This window comes from Ooceraea biroi, chromosome 7 (genome assembly GCF_003672135.1).
Source record: "Ooceraea biroi isolate clonal line C1 chromosome 7, Obir_v5.4, whole genome shotgun sequence".
Classification (NCBI taxonomy): domain Eukaryota; kingdom Metazoa; phylum Arthropoda; class Insecta; order Hymenoptera; family Formicidae; genus Ooceraea; species Ooceraea biroi.
In genome coordinates this window covers 3,983,977-4,006,923 of record NC_039512.1, presented here as the reverse complement: position 1 = coordinate 4,006,923, position 22,947 = coordinate 3,983,977, and the positions used below count along the sequence as shown (strand labels likewise).

General features: G+C 42.5%; 1 protein-coding gene across 4 annotated transcripts in view; it reads right to left on the bottom strand.

The window, feature by feature from the left end:
* LOC105277583 (protein trachealess) overlaps positions 1-19,590 on the bottom strand; it is a 78,128-nt gene extending 58,538 nt beyond the window's left edge. For 3 of the 4 annotated variants that reach the window (XM_011336023.3, XM_011336024.3, XM_011336025.3), the window contains exon 1: positions 18,822-19,590. In XM_011336023.3, coding sequence (XP_011334325.1) covers positions 18,822-19,111 — 290 coding nt within the window. In that variant the 5' untranslated portion in view covers positions 19,112-19,590. The remainder of the gene's footprint in view (positions 1-18,821) is intronic. The other variant, XM_026971378.1, reaches the window with a different exon arrangement.
* Positions 19,591-22,947: the final 3,357 nt, after the last annotated feature.

Below are 22,947 nucleotides of genomic sequence, written 5' to 3'. Positions count from 1 at the left end.
TAATGAGAAGCATAATAAATATTCTCCATAGTCACTAATTTTTTTTGCGGTGCACATGTGGGCGTGGATGAATGGAACGATTCAGATATCTCGTTATATTAGGGGTGTGATTTAGTTTTGAGGGTTTTTTTGCTCAAAAACGCATGTATTTAAATATGATAATGAATGAATACCTTAATCAAAATATTTTCCTTCGTTTTCTATAACTTTTTCCCATCTTTCTGGCAAGAGATCGATTCCACCACGATAAAATCACTCTTCTTTTCAGTTCATCCATTCGTCGACGAATTTTCGCACTTCTTCCAAATTATGAAAGTGTGTATCCTCTAAAGCGTGTTGCATCCACCGGAACAAATAATAATCGCATGGAGCAATGTCCGGAGAATACGCGGGGTGCGGTAAGACTTCCCATTCGAGCTCTAATAGTGTTTCTTTCACTGATAACGCAACGTCAGGTCGAGCGTTGTCACGAAGAAGAATCACTTTCCGTCGTTTACTCGCAATTGGTGGTCGTTTTTGGTCCAATGCTTCCTTCAACTTGTACAATTGGTGTCGATAACGATCAGCCGTGACAGTCTCATGCGGATTTAACAGCTCATAGTACACTATCCCACCAAATACAGAGCATTACCTTTGAACCGTGAATATTGCGTCTCGGAGTGGATGTTGATGGTTCGCCTGGATCCACCCATGATTTTCTGCATTTGGGATTATCAAAATAGATCCACTTTTCAGCCCCAGTAACAATCCGAGACAAAAGACTCTTCTTTTTTTGCCTGGCGATCAACGAAATGCAAATGTTCAACCGGTTCGCAATGGCACTTTCCGATAATTCATGTCGAACCCATTTCCCTTCTTTCTGAATTTTTCCCATTTCATGTAAATGTTTGGTAACTGTTGTACGATCAACATTTAATGCTCTGGCAAGTTCTGAAGTGGATTGTGTTGCATTTTCGTGCAATAATGCTTGGAAATCTGCATTTTCAAGCTTTCTTGGTTGTCCCGAGCGTTCTTTGTCCTTCACATCAGTATGACCACTTTTAAAGCGTCTAAACCAGTATTCACACGTCTTAATTGATGGGGCAGAATCACCATAAGTTTCCACAAGAATTCTATAACCGTCAGCCGCAGTTTTCTTTTGATTAAAAAACAAAAGCAACGCATGTCGAAAATGCTAAAGAGCTTTCGGAAGTTGCATTTTTACGATGATATAAACGCGACTGTTATTGCATCTATTGCTATAATGCTACTAAATGTCATGGATAATGTCAAGACTGTAAGAAACAACAGTTATCGGAAACAGCTATTGGAACAAACTGACACTACAGCCATCTGTTGCAAAACCCTCAAAACTAAATCACACTCCTAATATATTCCTAAACCATCCTAATTTTTTAATTACACATTAGTTCTTAATTTGCGTAATATCGTAAAAATAGGTCAAAACCCTACGTTGGGAATTACCCTCTCGAGAATGATAATTGATCGTCACTTAAGTACGTGTACTGTGACACTCGTGTATACTTATAGCCACCTTAACAGTAAGTTAACGGTCATTATAGTCAATCCCGTTTATCCTCGTCATCGCGTGCAGAAGATTAAAGGGTGCGTCTCGAGATTTGCGTGTAACATGGCCAATGAAACCTTCCCAGGTGTGGAGATTTTATTAGCTTAAACGACGTGCACGGAATGCAAATTGCGCCAATTGTAACATCACGCGATGGCATTACGCTTCGAATTTCAACGGTTTTACGGAAACACAAAGTGATATCAACGTCGAACGGGGACGAGAAAGCCCCGGGGGAGATTTTTCACTTTGTGTACCATACAAATCCCTTCCCTCAGTAACGTTACAATAAGAAATTTCGCGGCTGTTTCCCACATTTCGCGAAATAGGACGCGGGACGCGGAACGAGTTTGAAAGATTCCAGGAGAGCGATGGTGTTCATCCTCCTCTCGCGCCATGTGTCGCTAAGGTCGCCAAGGAAGCGAGCGGGGAAGCTTCCGAGCGCGTTCCAGCTCGCAACGAGGGACCGCAAACGTGCTCTACAAGTAGTCATAATACGTGGACCGGGGGCAGACTCTCACACATGGTGCGATCACGTCGAACGCTCCGTGAACGGCTCCCTCCCTCCCCCTCCGGTGTAAAGTTAAACTTTGGATACACCGGCTGCGCGAAATGTCTGTCCCGGCGATGGGCTGCTTTCTGATCGTGCGCGCGCGCTCGGAAGAAAGCTAGTTTTCAACAACGACCAATAAAGCGTAGTTTTTTTTCGATTCCTCGAAACGATGTCACGTGATGCAATACAACAAATGATTAAATCTCATATAATTATTTAATGTTTTTTATTAATATTTGATATATTTTGTTAATAGGATAATATATATTCATTGTGCGTGTATGTGTATTACATCGACTAATTAATAGTTGCAATTGTTACTTTACGTTCTGTCAGATAAATGATAAACTGTCGCTTCGTTAAGTTTGAGAAACACTGTTTGCAGGGAATCAAGTGAATAAGGTGAGGAGGTGAGCGCGACATCGGCAGTGAGCGACAGGACGCTATAACAAGTGCCATTTTCGCATTAGCGCGCGTAGAAAAGCGACAGAATTCAAATATAGCGGAAACTTTTTCGCAGGCTACGGCAATATCGTTTTACAGACGTCATAAGTCATACCCGATGGAACTTTAATTCAGATCACGGACGAAAAGCTCCCGCATCTCGCGTGAAAGTCATGAAATATCGCGTGAACTGGTGCTAAGCGCGGTGCCGAGTACCATTTTAACTTACGATCGAGCAATGGCGCATTTTTATACGCAATTCACATAATTTTCATAGCGATCGAGATTCCTCACTTCCGGTCTTTCAAATTATTATTGAGTTAATTTAGTCGCGCGTTTGCGTCTTGACGCGACGTCAATTCAGGGATGAACGTTTCGCTCGCAGAAGACACATTTCGCCGATGAGCAAATCGACCGATCCGAACGGTGGTTACGTATCCTCCCGGAGCCGTTGCCGGGAAAAAAGTTTGAGTCCTCGCGGGACAGCACCCCGGTGCGGCGCGGTGCGGAGTGGCGAGGCGCGGAGTGCCGGTCAGTGCACCGTCGTCTCGACTCGTTTCGGTATACCTATATGCAGGCACGACCTACGTTCCAGCGGAACAGCAGAGAGCGGGAGCATAGCTGGCGCATTATCACATACGTTAAGTTTTTCTCCCTCTATTGGCCCAGAGCGGGGACACGAAAAACGACTGATTAATCGAACCAACACGGGAACATTCTTGCCTTGGGATATATAGAGAGAGGAGCGAGAGAACCAGTAGCAGCCGCGGCAGAGCCTGTCCCGTGCCCACCACACCCTGCACTCTCGCGCATCTGCGTCCGCGGACGGGAGGAGGACGAGAGCGAACGAGAGAGAAAAAGTCCTGGCAGTACCATCGCGGGGAGTTCCACCGATCTCTTTCGACTTCGACGAAAACCGGAATGCGTTTCTTAGCGGCCGAGATATGTTCCGAACTTACAATTAACGCGGCGCAATAGCGTACGCGGTCGCAGCCGGCAAAAAACGCACGCGCGCCGCACTCCTCGCGCACGCCGGTCGCGTAGAGTGCGCGCGCGCGTAAGCGTGCGTTACGTTACGTTACGTCACGTGTAACGCCTAATATGGCGTACCCGCGACTTTTTCGTTTCGTGATAATTATGACGATACGTCGATCGATCGAAACACGATTTCGCGTGTACATTGAATTTTTCGTCATATTTTCCACGTTGCAGGCAGCTTGTGCGTTCATTATCGCTAAATCGTCAGCTTTAAAGCCGATCGATCTCGAGTGCGTTGCGTAGAGATAAATAACATATCAAGCAGCATTTTACCATGTAATAATAATAATATTCGTGTGCGTGCTGCTCTCAGCGTGCGTCGCGTGATAAAAATGACCGACTTTACATCGTGTAAGATACATTACGCGGCAAGATTTATATCTTGTTAACGGCTCGCGCGTTTATTGTCGGATGCAAAAGGGCGTTCAGCCGTTCAGGCGAGCTAAAAGAATCACGAAGGTTAAAGGTAGCGTTACTTCAAAGGCTACACGGAAACAATATGTAAAAAAGAATCAAGTAATAAAGAAGGTGTGAGGGAATATATTTACGCACGAGCGTGTTGCATACTATACCTCGTGCTCATGCTACTTCTCGCGCGGATCATTTCGGCAATGTAACGTAACCCATACAGCACGAAAAGATTGCATATATATTGCAGGAATCTTCCACCGCAACGTAGCAACATTGCAAATTCACTGCGAAATGTTTCTGCAGCATTGCTATGGGATTGCAGGAATGTGAAAATGTCCGCTTTTCGGAACATTGCAACGAAACGTCATAATAATATTGCAATGTAATGAATTTGCAATAATTATAATTATTCATTATTATATACTTTAAATATTTTTATTTATTAACATAAATAGACAATTATATGTAATATAACAATAGTAATAAAAAATGAAATAAACATTTTCTCTATTTTTGTTATAAAAAAGTAACTGTTCTTTATAAAAAAAAACTTAAAAATCCTCTTCTTGAGATATTATTTTTCCTTTAATTATGTTAAAATATTTTTCCTTTAATTAAATAATTGAATCTTCTTCGTTTTTGTTTGTATGTTGCCTGTAAAAATAAAATAGGAATTAAAATTCATATATTAGCATAAAATTACATAAAAATATACATACTGCAAGTATGTATAGAATTATATGTAAAATGACATAAATATATAAATCTCTCAATCCTAACCGGAGCTTGAGCAAGCCACTTGGAAATGCATTCAGCAATTTCTGCATCAGTGGCATGATTGTGTATTTCACGAACAGCTTCTATAACAGAAAAAGTTATTAAAAATATTACAACTATTAATATGCAGTTTTCTAATGAATTTCCATAATTTTGAGGTTATAGTGATATAAACCGTGAGATAGGCAAATAGAGTGATTCTCTATTATAATTAATTAATAGATACAAGATTAACAGCACACAAGTGCTATAATTAGACATAATATTATAAAAAAGTACTTACCTTTTTCTTTTACGTAACTACTTTCTTTTAGAATGATGCTCGCGTCGTACAACCACCATGTTCTTTAGATAGTCGAAAGAGACAAACACCGCATGCACATATATATTACCGAGCTCAGATTCTGGTCATCACACATCATTGATCGAATAGATTTGGACGAATCTCGTTAGGATAGGAAGACTCCAATGTTTTAATAAAATGAATTATTAATATTAATTAATTACAAATTTTGATTGTGCAATGTTTCCGAAATATTAATGTCATGTTGCTACAAGTGTGCTGGTATTTTGCGGATATATATCTCTGCAATGTCTTTGTACTGTTGTATTGCAATTTGCAACGTTGCAACGTTGCTGCAATGTTGGTGCAAGCTTCTGTGCTGTATAGGAAGGTAAGTTATCTGTAGTAGTGCCATAATACACAGCGTTATGTTGTCGCGTTGGGTCGTAAAGTTCAACCTGTTAACTTCTGATCGATTCTCGGTCATGGCTATATATTACAAGCTTTAATATTAAATTCCGAACGTCAGGTACAATAGTTTCCACTTATCCTCCCTGACTGCGCTGCCGTATTTTATTTTCTTTCTCGAATTTGGTAAGTTCATGATCGCCGCGCGTCAGCCTCAATTGAAGCAAGAAATTCCCTAGATACAATCACTACCCCGATTTTAGTCATTTAGTTTAGTATTTAATTTATAGAAATCGCAAATACGGATTACCGCAAAAGAATATCGCAAAAGATAATTGCGATAAAAATGATATTTAGAACAACGTTGAATCGCAGCAATCTCAATGTGAGCATCACAGCTGTCAAAAAGACCGCATATCCGTCCGCTGGCCAATTTTCGCGACGCGAAGCTCGCTATTCAGAGCACCGGGGTGTCTGTCGTGTGGAAGAGACGCATAAATTGCAAATCGGCCAGGAAGAAGGAGAAGAAAGAAGCAGGATACCGAGGTATTTCATCCGTAACGCCAAGATATCGGCGAGAGGTGTCGCCGGGTTTAAATAAAAGCTCTGGGTCGCGCGAGACTGGCAAAAAGATGTTTGGAAAAACACGAGATTTCAATTAAAGAGACAAGCTTAGTAATGAGGCACTCTGGATTTATTGGCTCGAAAACCGTGGCGCCCAAATGTCTGTGTGTTCGCTCACTCGACTAACCGAGAGCACGCGCGTACTAAGCGTATGCGTGCGTGCGTGCGTGCACGTGCGCATGGCCGAGGCTTAGGGTCCCTATCAGACCTACGACACGCAGAACCGGCTCATTTGCATCGGAACGAAATTCGTTACTTTTTCGCGAGATAATCGCACGCTCTCGTTTGTGGATCTGTCTCTTCCGATACGGTGCTGATCGCATCTCGACATTTCCATCGCTCTTTCCATCGTACTTAAATTCATACGAATCGGAATATTATACGAATTGGCTCGATTCTGAAAGATGATGTGTCGGCTCATATGTAATGTTTGTTCGACTAAGGAAATTTTTTTGAATCGAGATGATAAAGTCAGAGTGAAGAACTAGCGCAGCTAACTTCACCAAATATCGATGATATTATAGAAAAGCGAGCAAGTGGCTGCGCAAGGGAGCCTCCTATCTCGGCAATTAGACATTCATGATGTGCTTTATACGTGAATATAATTCGCTGTAGCTCTCTTCATCGTACTTAAGGGGGGAGCCTGCTTTAGAACGTTGAAAATAAGGTATAATTTTACGAATTTTTTTGGAGAAACTATACAGCGGATCATTATAAAACTTTGATGCATTTATTAGTACATGTTTAAAGATAAAAAAAATTATTTTTTTATTTGAATATATCGCCTGTAGAGGTCGTCCTGGAGGCATCTTATTGTAAATTAGTGAGCATTCTCCTGCCTCCAAATTTCATCCAAACTGAAAAATTGAAATATTTTCTTGTTATTTACGAATTCCCATCGTCGATGAACCTTTAATATTCATAAAAACATTAAGTTAAACAATTATTTTTGCATGAAAAAGTTCAAAAACTTTGCCTAAAAATCGTACTTTTGTGTTCTAAGCTCCACCATTTTGGCACTTTTCAACTTGTTTCTTCTCTCTTTGGTTCATCGACGATGGGAATTCATAAATAACGAGAAGATATTTCAATTTTTCAGTTTAGACGAAATTTGGAGGCAGGAGAATGCTCAGCAATTTGCAATGCCGGCGACGCGGCTGCACTAAGATTTCTCCAGGACGACCTCTACAAGCGATATATTCAAATCAAAAAATAATTTTTTATCTTTAAACATGTACTAATAAATGCATCAAAGTTTTATAATGATCCGCTGTATAGTTTCTCCAAAAACAATTCGTAAAATATACCTTATTTTCAGCGTTCTAAAGCAGGCTCCCCCCTTAAAGCGATTCGTAATCGTATCGTAATCGAGGAAATTATACATCGTCGTCGTCGTCACGGTCATCTTTGTTGTCGTCGTCTTATATTCACGTGGCGTTTTCAACTGGGGCCTCACTTATTCCTTCACGGTGCATCGATTAACAAGCTTCTTATCTGGTTTAAGGATTTTTATGGCAAAAGTTATGGCTCGAGTATCGCTGTCAGTGGAAGAAGACGGAGGGGGACGGAAGAAGGGGTGCATCGTCGGCGAACGCGTCTTAAAGACACGATCCAGGGAGTAATCGTCTTTCGAGCCCGGGCCCGATAAAAACGCCACGATACGAATCGGCGCGGCGGTTCACCGACGATTAGCTTCGGGCTACGAATCTCTCGTCCCACATTATATCATGTAATTTTTATCGAATCTCAAATATGATCTCAGTACCTATATCGTGGAAATTATGCATAAAACTTATCATCATTTATCCTGAGTGCTTATCGATTGCCGTGCGCAACGATGACCATTTCGCGAAAATCACCGGCTTCCTACAGTTTCCTACGCCGTGCACGGGCATACAGTACGAGTAAATTGAAACACGATCTCGTCGAACTCCCGAGTTTTTCACGTGGTCGTTACACCTATTACGCGCATGCGTTCACTTTTAATTTAGGGCGGTTCGACAGTGACTAAACGCCGGATCGTGCAGTTTGTTTCTCCCGAAATTTGTCCTTTCCGTTGTTGTCGCGAAACATCATGCGACATGCGCTTTGCCGAATTGCTGGATGTCGGCATCGGCTCCAAAGCGCAGCAGCGACTACCCGCTGCGTCGTGCCACCCGTCCCGTTACGCAGTGGTACATCATTGGGAGCCTTTCTTGCAAGAACGAGTCCTCGTTCCCTGAAGGGTTGGTAATTCGCCGATTAAATTGAAAACGGCGAGGCTAATTGCGCTACAGCTGTATTATTCATTGAGTCCGCCATTGGTCCGCTTCGGAATTTCGTACTCGAGTTTTATATTCGCGGAGGAAAGTGAGAATAGGAGGATCCCGCGTGAACTCGATGCGGAAACTTCATAAAACTGTCTGAATGCCCGAGTCGAAATTTTGCGCCTACTTTAATGCTTTTAGCAGTCGTACGAACCTACTTTTAGGAAAATAGAACCTAGAACTCTTACACTGAAACTCAAACTCTTACAAACAGATGTTAAGGGGGGAGCCTGCTTTAGAACGCTGAAAATAAGGTATATTTTACGAATTGTTTTTGGAGAAACTATACAGCGGATCATTATAAAACTTTGATGCATTTATTAGTACATGTTTAAAGATAAAAAAAATTATTTTTTGATTTGAATATATCGCTTGTAGAGGTCGTCCTGGAGAAATCTTAGTGCAGCCGCGTCGCCGGCATTGCAAATTGCTGAGCATTCTCCTGCCTCCAAATTTCGTCTAAACTGAAAAATTGAAATATCTTCTCGTTATTTATGAATTCCCATCGTCGATGAACCAAAGAGAGAAGAAAAAAGTTGAAAAGTGTCAAAATGGTGGAGCTTAGAACACAAAAGTACGATTTTTAGACAAAGTTTTTGAACTTTTTCATGCAAAAATAATTGTTTAACTTAATGTTTTTATGAATATTAAAGGTTCATCGACGATGGGAATTCATAAATAACAAGAAAATATTTCAATTTTTCAGTTTGGATAAAATTTGGAGGCAGGAGAATGCTCACCAATTTACAATAAGATGCCTCCAGGACGACCTCTACAGGCGTTATATTCAAATCAAAAAATAATTTTTTTTATCTTTAAACATGTACTAATAAATGCATCAAAGTTTTATAATGATCCGCTGTATAGTTTCTCCAAAAAAATTCGTAAAATTATACCTTATTTTCAACGTTCTAAAGCAGGCTCCCCCCTTAAGATGCTATTCGGCTATAATCTTGTTCGTAACCTGCTTTGACGCTCTAGCGGCAAAAAAGGAAATTTCGGACATATTTTAGTGTTAAAGCAGTAGCTAAATAGACGCTGCTGAATAACGCCTCAAATGAAGAATTCGAGGTTCAATGCAGAACTAAAATTTCGACTCGGGTGATCAGGTATGTGTAATGTATGTTTGCATATCTTTGAGTCATCAGTTTATAATGCCTCTTGTTACAATATGTTAAAGGTGTTCTCGTAACACAATTAAATCGGTTTCACATCGGCACCCGTACAATCACACATGTACACGTACGTAGCGATGGTAATAGATGGTATGTCCCGGCGACGTGTAGTGCCGCCCACGTGGTCACTTGACCTCCCTACGCCTCCGTATCTCTTAGTTAACCTTATCAACTCGATTCAACTCGACCTAACCGGTGCCGACTCAGAGTTTTACTAGCGCGTAACTAGCACATACGAGCCTACAGCTGTTTCTTTCTTATTCTCCCGTAATACCGTTAGTTTTGAATATGTCACGAGTAATCATTATTTTTGACATTTGAAGATTTCTCAGAGCAATCGCGTGTTATCATCGATCAGTCTTATTTAACCTGTATATGTTTAATATGAACTATCTCTCTCCTGGAGTTTTGTAAATATGTATTACATAATAAAGATATAATAAAGTTATTACATGATAATATAAAGTTATTATTATTACTATTATATTAAAACTTATTTTGCAAAAATTATTTTTTACATTCGCTTTTAAAGTTTTGTCGCAGCATCGGAAGAATCCCGTTTGTGAAAGAACTCGTTCAATAATCACGTGGTTTGGATATCATAGGATATGCAAACGCGCGAGAATCACTCGCGTGTATCCTTGGCAGAGTAAAGATGCGAGCGCAGAGAAATCGGAGGGTGTATATCGATCTAATAGTAATGAGCCCGATGCCGGTCGGAAGATTTTGAAATATACATTATGCGGGGATTATGGTTATGCATGCGGGAAAGGCGCTGAGAGTATTTTTCTTTTGATATACCCTTCGCACCCGGAGCATCTTCTCAGCGACGGATGAGATTTGAATAAAAGTATCCGGCACGGCGTGGCCCCGTCATGCCGCGAGTCGCTCCGTTGGGGCTTGATTCGCTAGCTACTTTTTACAACTGCGCGGTCTCATTAAATATGTATAGATTCGCGCCCCGCGCGCACGCTCCCCAATTCTCCGTCTCCCCGCCTGCCCCACCTTCCGATGATATAACCGCATCAGCGATTATCAAAAGCATATGTTTCCAAGATTACCAGCGACCGACTACATCACGCTGCTAACATCATTATTTTGCTCAGTCTACCGATTTTAATGGGTGCTCTCGAGTTAGATTGCGCGTTAGATTAATTAAGATTACGCTAATGCGTAATTAGTTATCGCGTCGATCAGCTGTACATCAGGCCAAACTGTTACAAGATCATGAAAATGTTTTATAGAAATCGTCTCATTGTCAGTACGCGAATTGCGCTCTCGAATCAACGACGGAAACATTTTACCAACCGCGTCGAGTGCAAACAGCGCGTCCGGGATAACAACTCCTGATCTATGTACTCTAATCCTAGTCCATCCCCTCGGGCCTGCGTGACCCGGATTAAACTACAGGCTCGTATCGACATCGGTTTCTCAAGGAGCTACCGGTGTTGGAATACCAGTTAATCGCGGGAAGTGGTCTAGCGTAACCATTGATATTTCCATACTGCCCGCGGCCAGCCGTAAACCCAACATTAGTCGCACAGTCGATTTTAACGCATTACCCAGGTAGTGGTTCGTATCGGAGCTGCAATTTCGCTTGCTCGCTCAGGGTAAAGATACTATTAGGTAACTGATAAATTAACCTGCTCTACCGCGCGCGATAAACAAAGATATCGCGCTACCGTGTAATCACGATTACGACGATTCAACGGAATATCGATATTTTGCTGAAAGTTATTTGTTATGGATAGATGGACGCGCGTGGAGTTGTAATCATAGGTTTCCCCGAGCTGGCGATTCTTTATTAAGACGCAATATCAGCGGCAGTTTCATTCCTTCGCGGAACAAATGACCCGCAAGTTATCACCCGAAGAGAGAGCTCGACCCTTCCATTTAAAAAATGTAAATTCGTTAATGCAAGTAATGGGGGCGTGAAAATTTGTTCGTCCTCCCCGCGAACTCCGCCGCGCCGCACCCTATTACCTGAGACTATTATCCAATACAAAAAATCAAATAAAGTATGCTAAGTTACGCTTCGAAGACTTTGGGGAGCTCGGAACTACCGAGGGGTCGTAGAAACATTTTTTTTACTCCGTTCCCCCACGTAGCGTCAACACCCGCGTCGACTACTCGCGCCGTTTCTTCGTCGCCTATTAACTTCCAACAGGCTGTAACAATGAGACGCCGCTAAAACTTCTCTCGCGATTTATAGTTACGTGTGCCGACGCTCACGGAGGGAAATTCAGCTGCCCGACATGCCTTCGATTGCCGTATACTTCGACAAATCGACTGTTTGTAATCCAAGACGTTCCTTTATATAGTAGGCCTTCGTACAACGTGATTTCATGTAACATGAATTTGTATAACGCGACTAAAAAATTGCGACGGTGCTCGTTAACGCGTTAGATGCTTGTAACGAATCGCAACTGATTCTTATGACATGCAACTTTAATGCAAAATATTTGCAGGTTTACAAAATGAAAGCTGAAATTTATCAATATTTCAATATATATACACAGAATACAGGTATAATTTATGTCGCTCATATAACGCGGATTCGTGTCCCCCGCGTGATACGGGAGAGATTTACTCTGTCTACTCGCGGAAAGAGATGATTCTCGTTCTTAAAAAATCTCGCGTATTCTTGATGAACGGTATTCCGGAAGTCGGAACGGAAAATCATATTCCACATTAATTTCTCTCCGCGGTTTAACGATCCTGTGTACCATACAGCCGCATTAAAGCCTCGAGGTTCGTGATGTTGCAAATTGCATAAGATCGAGTGTAAGCTGAACGTATACCGTTTGTGGGGCTCGTCCGACCAGCAGAACCGACGCGGTGCGGCGGCGGCGGCGGTATCAGTAGCCTGTTCTTATCCGCTGATCCGCATCTACATTATTAAACTTGATTGGAGGCCAGGCCAATTCCCGCGCGAAAACGACTTATTGCAGCGTGGCGTAGTGTGCCCCGACGTTAAACTATTATAGGAAAGTGCTGTTTAACGATTCGAAAAAGTTTAACGTAAAGCTCGATAATCGCGGACGTCGCAGTTTCGAAGCACCGACGCGATGATTTTTTTATGATTACTACATTGTCGTAAACGGCATCTATTATCGACGCCAAACGATTCACGGCTATTTTTTATTGTAGTAATGGAAGGGAGAAATGACAACAATAAATCAAATCGTTGTCAGTTTCTGACAACGCGCGACAGTTGCGTTAGAGATCTCAGCAGTTAGTTGCATAAGGTGTTATAAGTTTCACGTAATGCAGGTGCAAAAACGATATCGAGTCGACGCCTGGGAAACACAATACGCGAGAAGCTGAAAAAGCGTCGCTTTACGCTTCAGGTAATATCATCGAATATAATGGAATGCGCGCCGATCGACGGCCGCACGGTCAGTTTGCGGGTTGGATAAAATCTCGATCGTTACGCAAGAAAATCGAGCAGTCCGATCGCTCCGACACATTGTTTCAGCGCAGGAAAAAGTCGGAACAAATCGCGATCCGTCGTCTCTCTCGTCGATGGCAAATCGGGGAACGATACATAATAAATCGACGAGTGGGAAAAGGTTCGGCGCGTCGTGCCGTGCGAAGACGCGACGCGTCTGCGAAAAGGATCAATGGGAAGAATAGGAATGATTTCTCGAATAAGCTATAATTGCTTTCGAGCCGAACGCGTCCACCTGTACAGCATTAAATGAAGTTCTCATAAAGAACTCGCGCGTGCGTATATCGCCGTACTAAATTTCACGCTGCGAGCGCGCGAGCGGCCTTGATATACCAAGTATATTGAAATAAAACGTATCAAAGTAGCGTGCAAGATGTCGGAGCCCCTCTTTTCTCAATGGGCGTTTTTCAAACTAATTAAAGTGGATATTAAATCACTTCTGCGCCACACGCACACACACACACACACACCCCGGAGGTTTCACTGATGTACGACCCATTAATTAACGTTTCCGATGCTATAGAATATCGCTTGACTCCGTACCTCCGAAAAAGATTTCCAAGATACCTTTCTGATTGCCGATCGTTGCATGAATTTGTAAGAAAGTCCAAAGTTGCGCCTGAATAATATTATAGCTTCTCGCGCGCCTCCCACTCGTCCCAGCCGAAAATATTTGATCATTTTACTATTATTATTATCAAAGAGTATATACATGTTAAACGCCCGTAAACGTTCTTACGACTAATAATCGTTCCGGGATTGGCGAGATAATATAAATTGATGGGCGAAAAAGGCCCAGCATCGGGGGAATTCGCTAGCTAAAAAGGCTTAAAGGACCGAAGGCTGTTGTCCTCGTGTGCTTTTTACATTGCACAAACGGGCTGCGTACGATGGATGCGCGGCCCAATCATTATCGCGAGCGTATTATAAAATCCTTTTCGTCGACCATTCTCTCGTCCATTCGTCGCGTACTCCTCGATCTCGAAATACGCTTCAACTGCACGCGCATAACGTTAACGTGTCGTCTCCGAAAGTGTTGGTCGTGAGCAGTCGCACATTTGAAAAATATTAATACTCGAATCGCGCGTCTCCGCGACGTGGAACGCGTGCGTTCGCGTCGTTTTACGCTCGCACGAGTGAGCCTATGGGTGACGTCGCGCACGAGACGACGCGCGGTTATAACGTGCAACAAAGAAGCAGAGGAAAGAGCAAGAGGAAGGAGGAACGAGAGCCGCAGGCGAGTTGTATAATATGAACGCGCCGCGCCGGAGTTTCGGCAGGCTATAATCAATTCTGATTGCAGTCCAGCGGATCGCAGCGCGATCCACTGGCCGATAGCCGAGAAAAAAGTCAGCGCTTCCAACTACCGGGCTGCACGGTGGTATCGCCGAAGAAGCAAGGGAGGACGAAGGGACAGAGATAAAGTAAGAACGAGGAGAAGAGAGTAAGGATGCGCGAAAGGGACACGGGGCGGCACGTGAAGAGTAAAAGGGAAGACAAATAGGACGGTAAGGCTGAGAGGAACAGAGAGATAGAGAGAAAGAAAGAGAACGCGAGGAGCATGGCGTGCTTGGGGAGGGAAATGTGGGAGAGGTGAGTTTCGAGGCAAATTCAGGGGTGCGACTTCATCTACGAGCAATCGACTTGTGTTGGAAGCGAAATGAAATCGAGCCGATAAAAACGCGGTTGAATTATTTAGGTTTACGGCACACTGTCCATGGTGTGGATCCATGGTGTGGATCCATGGCGGCTGGCCTGGTTCCGAAGTAAACACTAGCGTCTCGATAGAGCCGCAGCGACGCACAATGTCGCACTGATTGTGAGGGTCGTCCCCCTGCGATGGGTTTCTTATACAGTAATTATTCAAGATGCGTTTAGACTCCCAGCAGAGGCTCTCATGTGCGCAACACGGGACGGCGAATTATCTCGTGCACGAAGAACTCGCGAGAGCAGCGATATCGTGTTCGAATTAAGTGCTCTAGAGCCTCGCATGCATAAAGGGCAAAGACCTCGCGCTAAACTATGCATGCCTCTGGCCTCGGATCGAATCAGGGTTAGGGCCGAGCTGGGCTGCGAGTTGTTTAAACTTCCGCAGCGGAAGCTCTTAAGATAAAAGACGGAATGGCGAGGAATCGTCAAGATTCAGCATTGAGCGTTGCACTTGTCAGGTAGCTATCTCCAACTTTGTTCAGAGTGAGCAAGCACGAGAGGAGATGACGTCGCGCCGCTATCGTGAACGTAAATCTGAAAAGATGCGCGCGATAAGGTTTTTGCCGGTGTAAAAAAGAGGCGGAGGCCCATCGGTGGCGGATATGTAATGTGCGAGTAACTCCAGCAACAACCTTGACTCGCCGCGAGCCATACTCGCGCGCTTCTTATAATCCCTTGTGTTCGCGCGCGTCCGGCCCCATTAGTAGTTGGCTGACCCATCATTCAATAACGCTCCCAATGTCTGTGCGACCGTGTCTCCGTGCTCTTCGGGCACACACGTATACGCGACGCGGCGATAATTAGATCAAATTTCCGCGTCAAGGCAGACGCAGAAAACAGAAATTCTTAAGCCACACGGCTTTTCAAGTTGATATCCCCCATATCCCATATTGCAGGTTTACTCTTGCTTCTGCTTACTTATGTTCAAAATTGTATCGAGTTAAAGCAATACGGATATCGAAATTTGATTACAGCTTAATGGAAGCTTTCGCCCGTTCTGTTCACGTGTATGAATTTTCGTGCAAGTTTATGTCATCATCGGGATATGTACATAAGTGTTGGTATATCTGGGGAGTCTGTCAATCTTGAGACGAGTCAGTGAGACACCGCACATGTCTCAAAGATACAATTTGATATGGATGTTATGATTATGAATGAATAATTGCTGTCAGAATTATATGCACCGGGCGATGGTGATATTAATATTATGATCATTAAGAAATATACCATGTGGATACGTTGGAACGTTTCGCGACAATGTCTTCGTTATTATGCCGTGATACTAAACAGATGACGGGTTCTTTTAGAAGTTATAACATTTGGTCAATTTTGTATAATCTTTATAAATTGTATTTTAAAAATAATATTAATATTACTCTTTAGTGACGTCAGTACGCAAATATGTTTGGCACATCGAGACAAACAAGCGGAACAACTGGCGCGTATCTGCTTAATTCCGAATTAATGAGCAGCATTGAACAGGACACCCGGTTCTCCGCCGAAAAAAGATTTTAAGTGAACGGCTTTTGAAGAATCAATAGAAACGCTTTGCCCTCTTTTGTGACAAACGATTTGGAACGGCCGACTAACGCCCGGCTTGACAAGCAAATGCTACTCTGACATATCGATGCCGCTCGGTGTCAAATGCTTCACTAAAGTTTTCACTACATTATCATCTCTGTGGTGCTGCAAACGTTCTTTGCCAGCATTCCTGGGGCAAGTAGACGCAAAGCTGAAAAGATCATTTCCATAAACTAATGCATATGCCAGCGAACGTTTGCACACAAATTATAACAATGAAGCATTTTTATTCTTGCTACAAATTCTTCGCATGGTGCACGTCGTTCGTTGTTAATCGTACAAGAAACAAGATTGCCGAGATTGATTTGATAACGCGCCGTTCTAACCAGCACGCGACAGTTGGCGCGGTGTAACGTGAATCGCTCATGACATAATCGGTCAATGAATCGCGCTAGAACGATCAACTATCGGTTTCGTTGGTCGACGGTAGAATCAAGCACGGTAGAATTCAAATCAATCTCTCGAAACACTCGGCTTCTCGAGTGGCGACGTATGGGAGACGACGATACGTCATTCGCGCTGTCACTGCGTTTTATATCAGGTATCCGACAATTAAGATCCAAAACGGAGATTTCTCTTATAAAAGATAAAATTGAGCAAGCAAGAAAAGCACACGCATATTAATTAATTACTAATTACTTACTATTATATGTTTTATACGTGTGTGTAACATAATATACTGATACAATTGTTGCTTTTATTTCAATCAGATTTACGTTAGAAAAAAATTTTATACGTATTGGGTAAACAGGACAAGATTAAACATTATAGATATCAATTGTCTACGAAAAATATTTTAAAACTACAAAGAAGCTTGCGTTCTGTTTCTTTAATACAGGAATTATGCTTAATTTGGTTTGATTTCATTATGCTACAGATTCCGGGTCACTCTTTACAGACTTTCTTCGTTACCGCTGTGACCGCTATGATTATACGTTTTATAAATACAGAGCGACAGACGCTCCTACTAGTTGCTCCAACATCGAAAGCACGACAGGATAATTGATAGCGGAATGCTAATAACTCGTACGAGGCGGGCATTATAATAAGTTTTTTACCCGGCGTGTGCCCCGTGTCTAGCATATTCTCACTCCCCTCGCGCTCGGTGTGTCACGAGTGTTCTTTCCGCCACTTATTAGGACGTAATTTGTTTATTTCGACGCCGTTGATTGCGATTGATCGACACGTTTGGCATTCGCGTTGACACATTTGCGAAAGTTTCATGTATTTTCTCCAGTATCTTCTCTCTCGGGAGATACGAATCATTTATCGAGGCATAGTTACATTTTCCGCACATGTAAATGCATATGCTTTATGCAAAATTAATAAAGTGAGCTATGCAGCAGATCAATATATTGTGCAAAATTAGTAGGGTCAAACGTAGACGTCATGTCATCTGTCAGAAAGATATTCGAGCACAGAAACGATTAAAATGAAACATTTGCTACTTACATAAACATTTTTAGTTAAATTTATAAATACATACGATCGTGTGAAGGAATTTAAATTTAGCTGGATATATTTACGCGAGTTTCGTATTTGCCCAGACAGATTAGTAGTTACATGTGTTACGGAATGAAAAAATCTTAATACAATTTACGGGGGTATTAAGCGCGCGGAGAGTGTAATTACAAGAACTGTTCTTATGCGTTGCTTTCCTCGGGGCGAGCATACATCGCGGCACACAGGCATGGAGTGTTGATAATTACGGTGGGCGATGGAAAGCCTGTATGTTCGTAGTATATTAAGAAAGAACGGTGTTTCGAGATAAAGGTTTTGATATCGTTAATCTCGATGCGAGAAATTTGAATTTATGGCCAATATCACGCATATTATTTATGTAATACAGAAAACAACTTTCAAACTTTTCATAAGATCATTGTCGTTCGAAAATTTGAGCTATTTAATTTACAGATTATAATCAACAAACGTAGATTGATGGATCGATTGATATGTTAACAGAAAACTACACAAATTAAAAAATATCTAGTACTTTTCCAAGTATTTGCTTAAAAGGAGCAAATATGGGAGTACTTCCCCAGCGAAGAAATATTTACTAGGCAAATATCTGAGGCAAAGACAAGCGACCTCTCCATTTACCGATGCATCTAGACTGGGCGACGGTAGATGCAACGGCGTCAGACTTTGCAGGATTATAATTTACGCCGTTGTTCTTAGTTTGCAAGTAGGAAGACAACTATAATTGCATTAAAAAATATGATGTAATAATACTTTTATCATTTTCAGAGGATTTATTGAAAGAATTCGCTTTTTTGTACAAGTATCAACTCAAGTTACTGATTAATACGTTCGATGACAAACTCGATACCATAAAATAAATAAATAAATTAGTAGAATGCTTAAAATAACTTTGTAAGGGAAGTATCGCATACTTATCTGTATTTTACTAAATCCATTGAAATGTCGTGAAGGAAACTCGAGGAAGGTAATCGCTCTTTCCGGGTCATGAAGAGGTACATGACTGGTACTGACCTGTAATAGGGAAATCCTTGATGGACGTGTAGATCCATGGGCATCGCGGGATGAGCAGGTCCATGATGCGCCGCGGCAGGCACGTACTCACCACCCGCTGACATAGGAGGTTGCATCATACCTGCAGCGGCGGCCGCGTGGTGACCCGCGAGCATGGCCCCCCAGTGGAACCCAGGTGCACCCGGCATCGCTGATGGATGCTCCAACTCGAGGGCACGGTGACTTCCGCCGGCACCACCGACGATACCACCCCCGGCTGCGCCTCCGGCACTTCCGCCTCCGCGGTGCATCCGCCACCCTTCCACCACGAATGTCGGTGGTATCTCCGTCGTCTCGAGTCGCGGTCGCGCGCACTCTTTTTCTTTCTCTCTCTCTCTCCTCTCCCTCGCTCTCTCTTTTTGATAATTCACTGAAATACTATTTTTTCAAACGGCACACTTATACACTGTACGTGTCGCGTGTCACTAGCACCCTTACCCGCACCCTTACCCGCGCCCGCACCCACACCGGCACTCGGGTGCCGGTCTTTCCCCGTCGACGGGAACCTGTCGAACGGGAGGGCTCGTGGACTCGCAGACTTCTCGACCACCGCACCATCGACCAGTCCCTCATCCGCGCGGAACGCGGTACTCCCGTGGATGCATGTGCACCGTCGCGGCGTGGCAGCTGGCAACTCTGAGAACGGCGACAACGCGGAGAACGCGACGGCAGCGACGACGCGACGGCGGATGCGGATGCTGCGGGGGAGACAGGTGTCCGCGCCGTAGTATCCTCTGGCGAGCCGCTGCAGCCGGACGGACCCGAACAGTGGCGCAGCCTTTAGCTCGGCCATGAATGACGGGTCGTATTCCGAGTTACTTCATGGAGGCGGAGCCTCGGCCTACTCGCGCCCACGTGATACCTCCCGCCTCCATTCCCTCTCCGACCCTCTTTCCTCCCGATCTCCCTACTGCTGCCTTCTTCACCCTCTCGCGACCACGTGCGCGCGCGCCCAACGCGGGTACACTATCCTCTCGTCACCTCTCCCAGTTGTTTCTCCCCTTGCAACCCTCCCTGCGTATGCCTATTCAACCTGCTCCGTTGTTGACAGCGAGGACATTTTTTAGCATCATGGGTCAAGCCTTGATACGTCCATTTTGATTAAATTTTTCGATTCGGATAAATTCAGAAATAAAAAGATTAAAACAATGATGAATAAATGACTTGTCATTAATCGCAACATTGATGTCATCAACGAGGTGTGTCATTCATCGTACTACCCGAGTAGCTTTCAAGCAATCAGCAAGGGATTCGATGAAAAAATCGAGCGCTCCTGATCCCGGACCAGGGAATTATGAAAAAAGGAGGAAGGAAATATCGCGAGAATTAATATACGATACTCCCACACGCAACCTCGCGGGTAGGAGGAACGCCCCCGTTGACCACGCGCGGGACGGACAAGCGCAGCGTCGCTATCGTCGCGGTTCGACGAAACTGTAGACGCAAGCTCGTTTTGGCGTAACACTTGTTGAGCCCTCGCGTCGCCCTCGCGGCCGACTAAACGCGTCCTACAGTGGTCGTTCCATAAATGGCGGAAACCCTTTATTTGTTGCACACATCTATCCGCACGAGTACGTTGACCGATTATTTTGTGAATACACTTCTCACTGCTAACATTTAATTTTTTTAAACTAAAAAGACAAGGCGTTGCATATTTTGATTCGATAGAATTATTACGAATGTCGCGTGACAATTCTTTTTTGACCCGAAACTCATATTTCTTATTATTAATTGACTAATTGACGAAGCAGAAAGAATTTTGATATGTTTCCTGTTCACTTTAATTTCCGACTACTTTCGACGCATTATCGGCAAATTTTATGATAATTATATTACTCATTTAACCGGATATACTCGAAATTATTACTTCTAATCAGAGATTCGCCGCGGGAGTGGTAAATAAAAGTGACGCCATAACGTACACGTTAAATCAGCCGGGTTACGTCAGCCCCTCGAGTTGTAACCGGCCTACTACCATAAAAAATTTAATCAAAATGCCCTCTTGGTAATTTACAGCTCGCCCAGCGCTCAACCCTTGCCAGCCAAGGTGACTCCGACCAGTGGGTGGAGGAGACGACCTCACTTGCTTAAGTAAGCTGAGTTGAAGTAGGGGTTGCAAGACGATAGAGAGGAAACAACTGAAAGTAAGAAGGGACGGACAAACCCCGTAGGAGTCATAGAGCAACGGTACGATGCGGCCCATTTGCTCGTCCGAGACTCTTTTCCGTAAAAAATAATTCAGTCTGTTCGTTTGTCGCTTGTAGTTAGGGCGCGCGAAATGGCCCTTTAGCCTGGAAATTCAAATCTGCCAACTATATAAATAATATTCGCATCGATTGTCGAGGGTATTGTTCGTAAAGCGCAAAATATTTCTTTTCTATTTATTTCAAACACGATGCAATCATTTTTTCAAGAATTATTACATTGTTATCCAAGAATAGCTTTCGCTTATATAGCTTTAGTTGCATTACGATTTCATTTCGATTCGATCAATTTTTCTTGCTTTTTTACTTGTACAAAATTATTTTAGACCATGAATAAGCGAGTCTATTATATTTTGTGCGACATCCGTTCGCTCGTAGAGCGGCAATAATAATTTACTTACAGCTTCGACTTATTGTTGTCGAGGGGGGCAACGTCATGCCATTAAGTAGATTCTCTTAAGCAGAAAAATTGTTCCGCGCTGGCCTACCTGTGGATACAGGTGTGAGTCGTAATAACATAGTGGGTGCCCTTTCACCTCTAATATCCCTACCTTCGCGCTGACTTCAGTAAGGCCGCCGCAAACGGACGTAGGAACACGGCAATCATTGTACCTCTGTATCAATTGCAGGCGCATTATTATTGTGAATATACTTGGCGCTGCGTCGTATTATTGAAGTTTCGGCAGTATGCCGCGATTGCAAACGTTATCTGGAACCGGCGACACATGTTATTTTCGGATATTGCGGGAAACGCTTTGTGTCGTATGTATTACATGGATGTGTGACGGGAGACTTACGGATTCATGGATGTTCACATCGGGATCGAGACGTGGCATAGAAAAACATATCCCTGAATAAGAATCAAAAATTTATTTGAAATGTTTAAAAAAGTTGTAGTATAATACTTCAAATCTGAAAAATATTATCAGTACTGTTCGTGTATAGTGTACATACATACATACATACATACATACATACATATACACATGTATATGTATATGCACACACATACTGGCTCTATACCTTACATAATGATTTATTAATATAATAAAGTGCAACAGTGGTGAATTCTAAAATGAGTGCTGCGTGAGATACTTGTATAGTAGGTTGAGCAAACCAATTTGGTGATTGTTTCGAGACATATCGACACAATCTGTGCTACAGTGAAAATTTAAATTCCGTTAATCTCAATTGAATTAAGTAATCTTACTTATATATTTTCTCTTATGTGTGTAATAACCATGCGCGCGAGACAATACTAAAATCATAAAGAGAATTTTTATAAAATGTTTATAAAAATAATAAAACAATACCTTAAATTGCTGAAAATAAAAAAGTTCATTATTCAGTTCATTATTAGTAACCACAACTTTAGTCAAAATCGAAAAACGATTTAAAATCTTCGATAGAATCTTCAAAGGAAAGAATTAGTAGATGCGTCATAAAAAATAATAATAAGATATAACTATTATCTTATAATAGTTTTATACAACGCTTTTATTTGAACGATAAACGCGAACATTGTTATTGAATATAGTTTTAATCTTTACGAGTACCCTGTTTTCTCTCAATTATAAGCTAATAATTATGACAAATTATATCTCATGTGTATCATTCTCTTTTCTCTTCTCAAATAAAAGCGTTGCTATGCACGTACATATCTATCTATTAATCCACTATGTCTAGCACTATACTATCGATAATATAATTTTAATGAATTTCAGAACCATCGTTTCTTATTGAGAAAGTTTACGACGTACAAACATTCAGTTTAACCACAATTTTCTCACTTTACTCAATTTTACAATCACATGTCTCTTTATTGGATTCAGATATATAAATAATAATGCATTTAATAAATCTTTGAAATATATTATCACTCA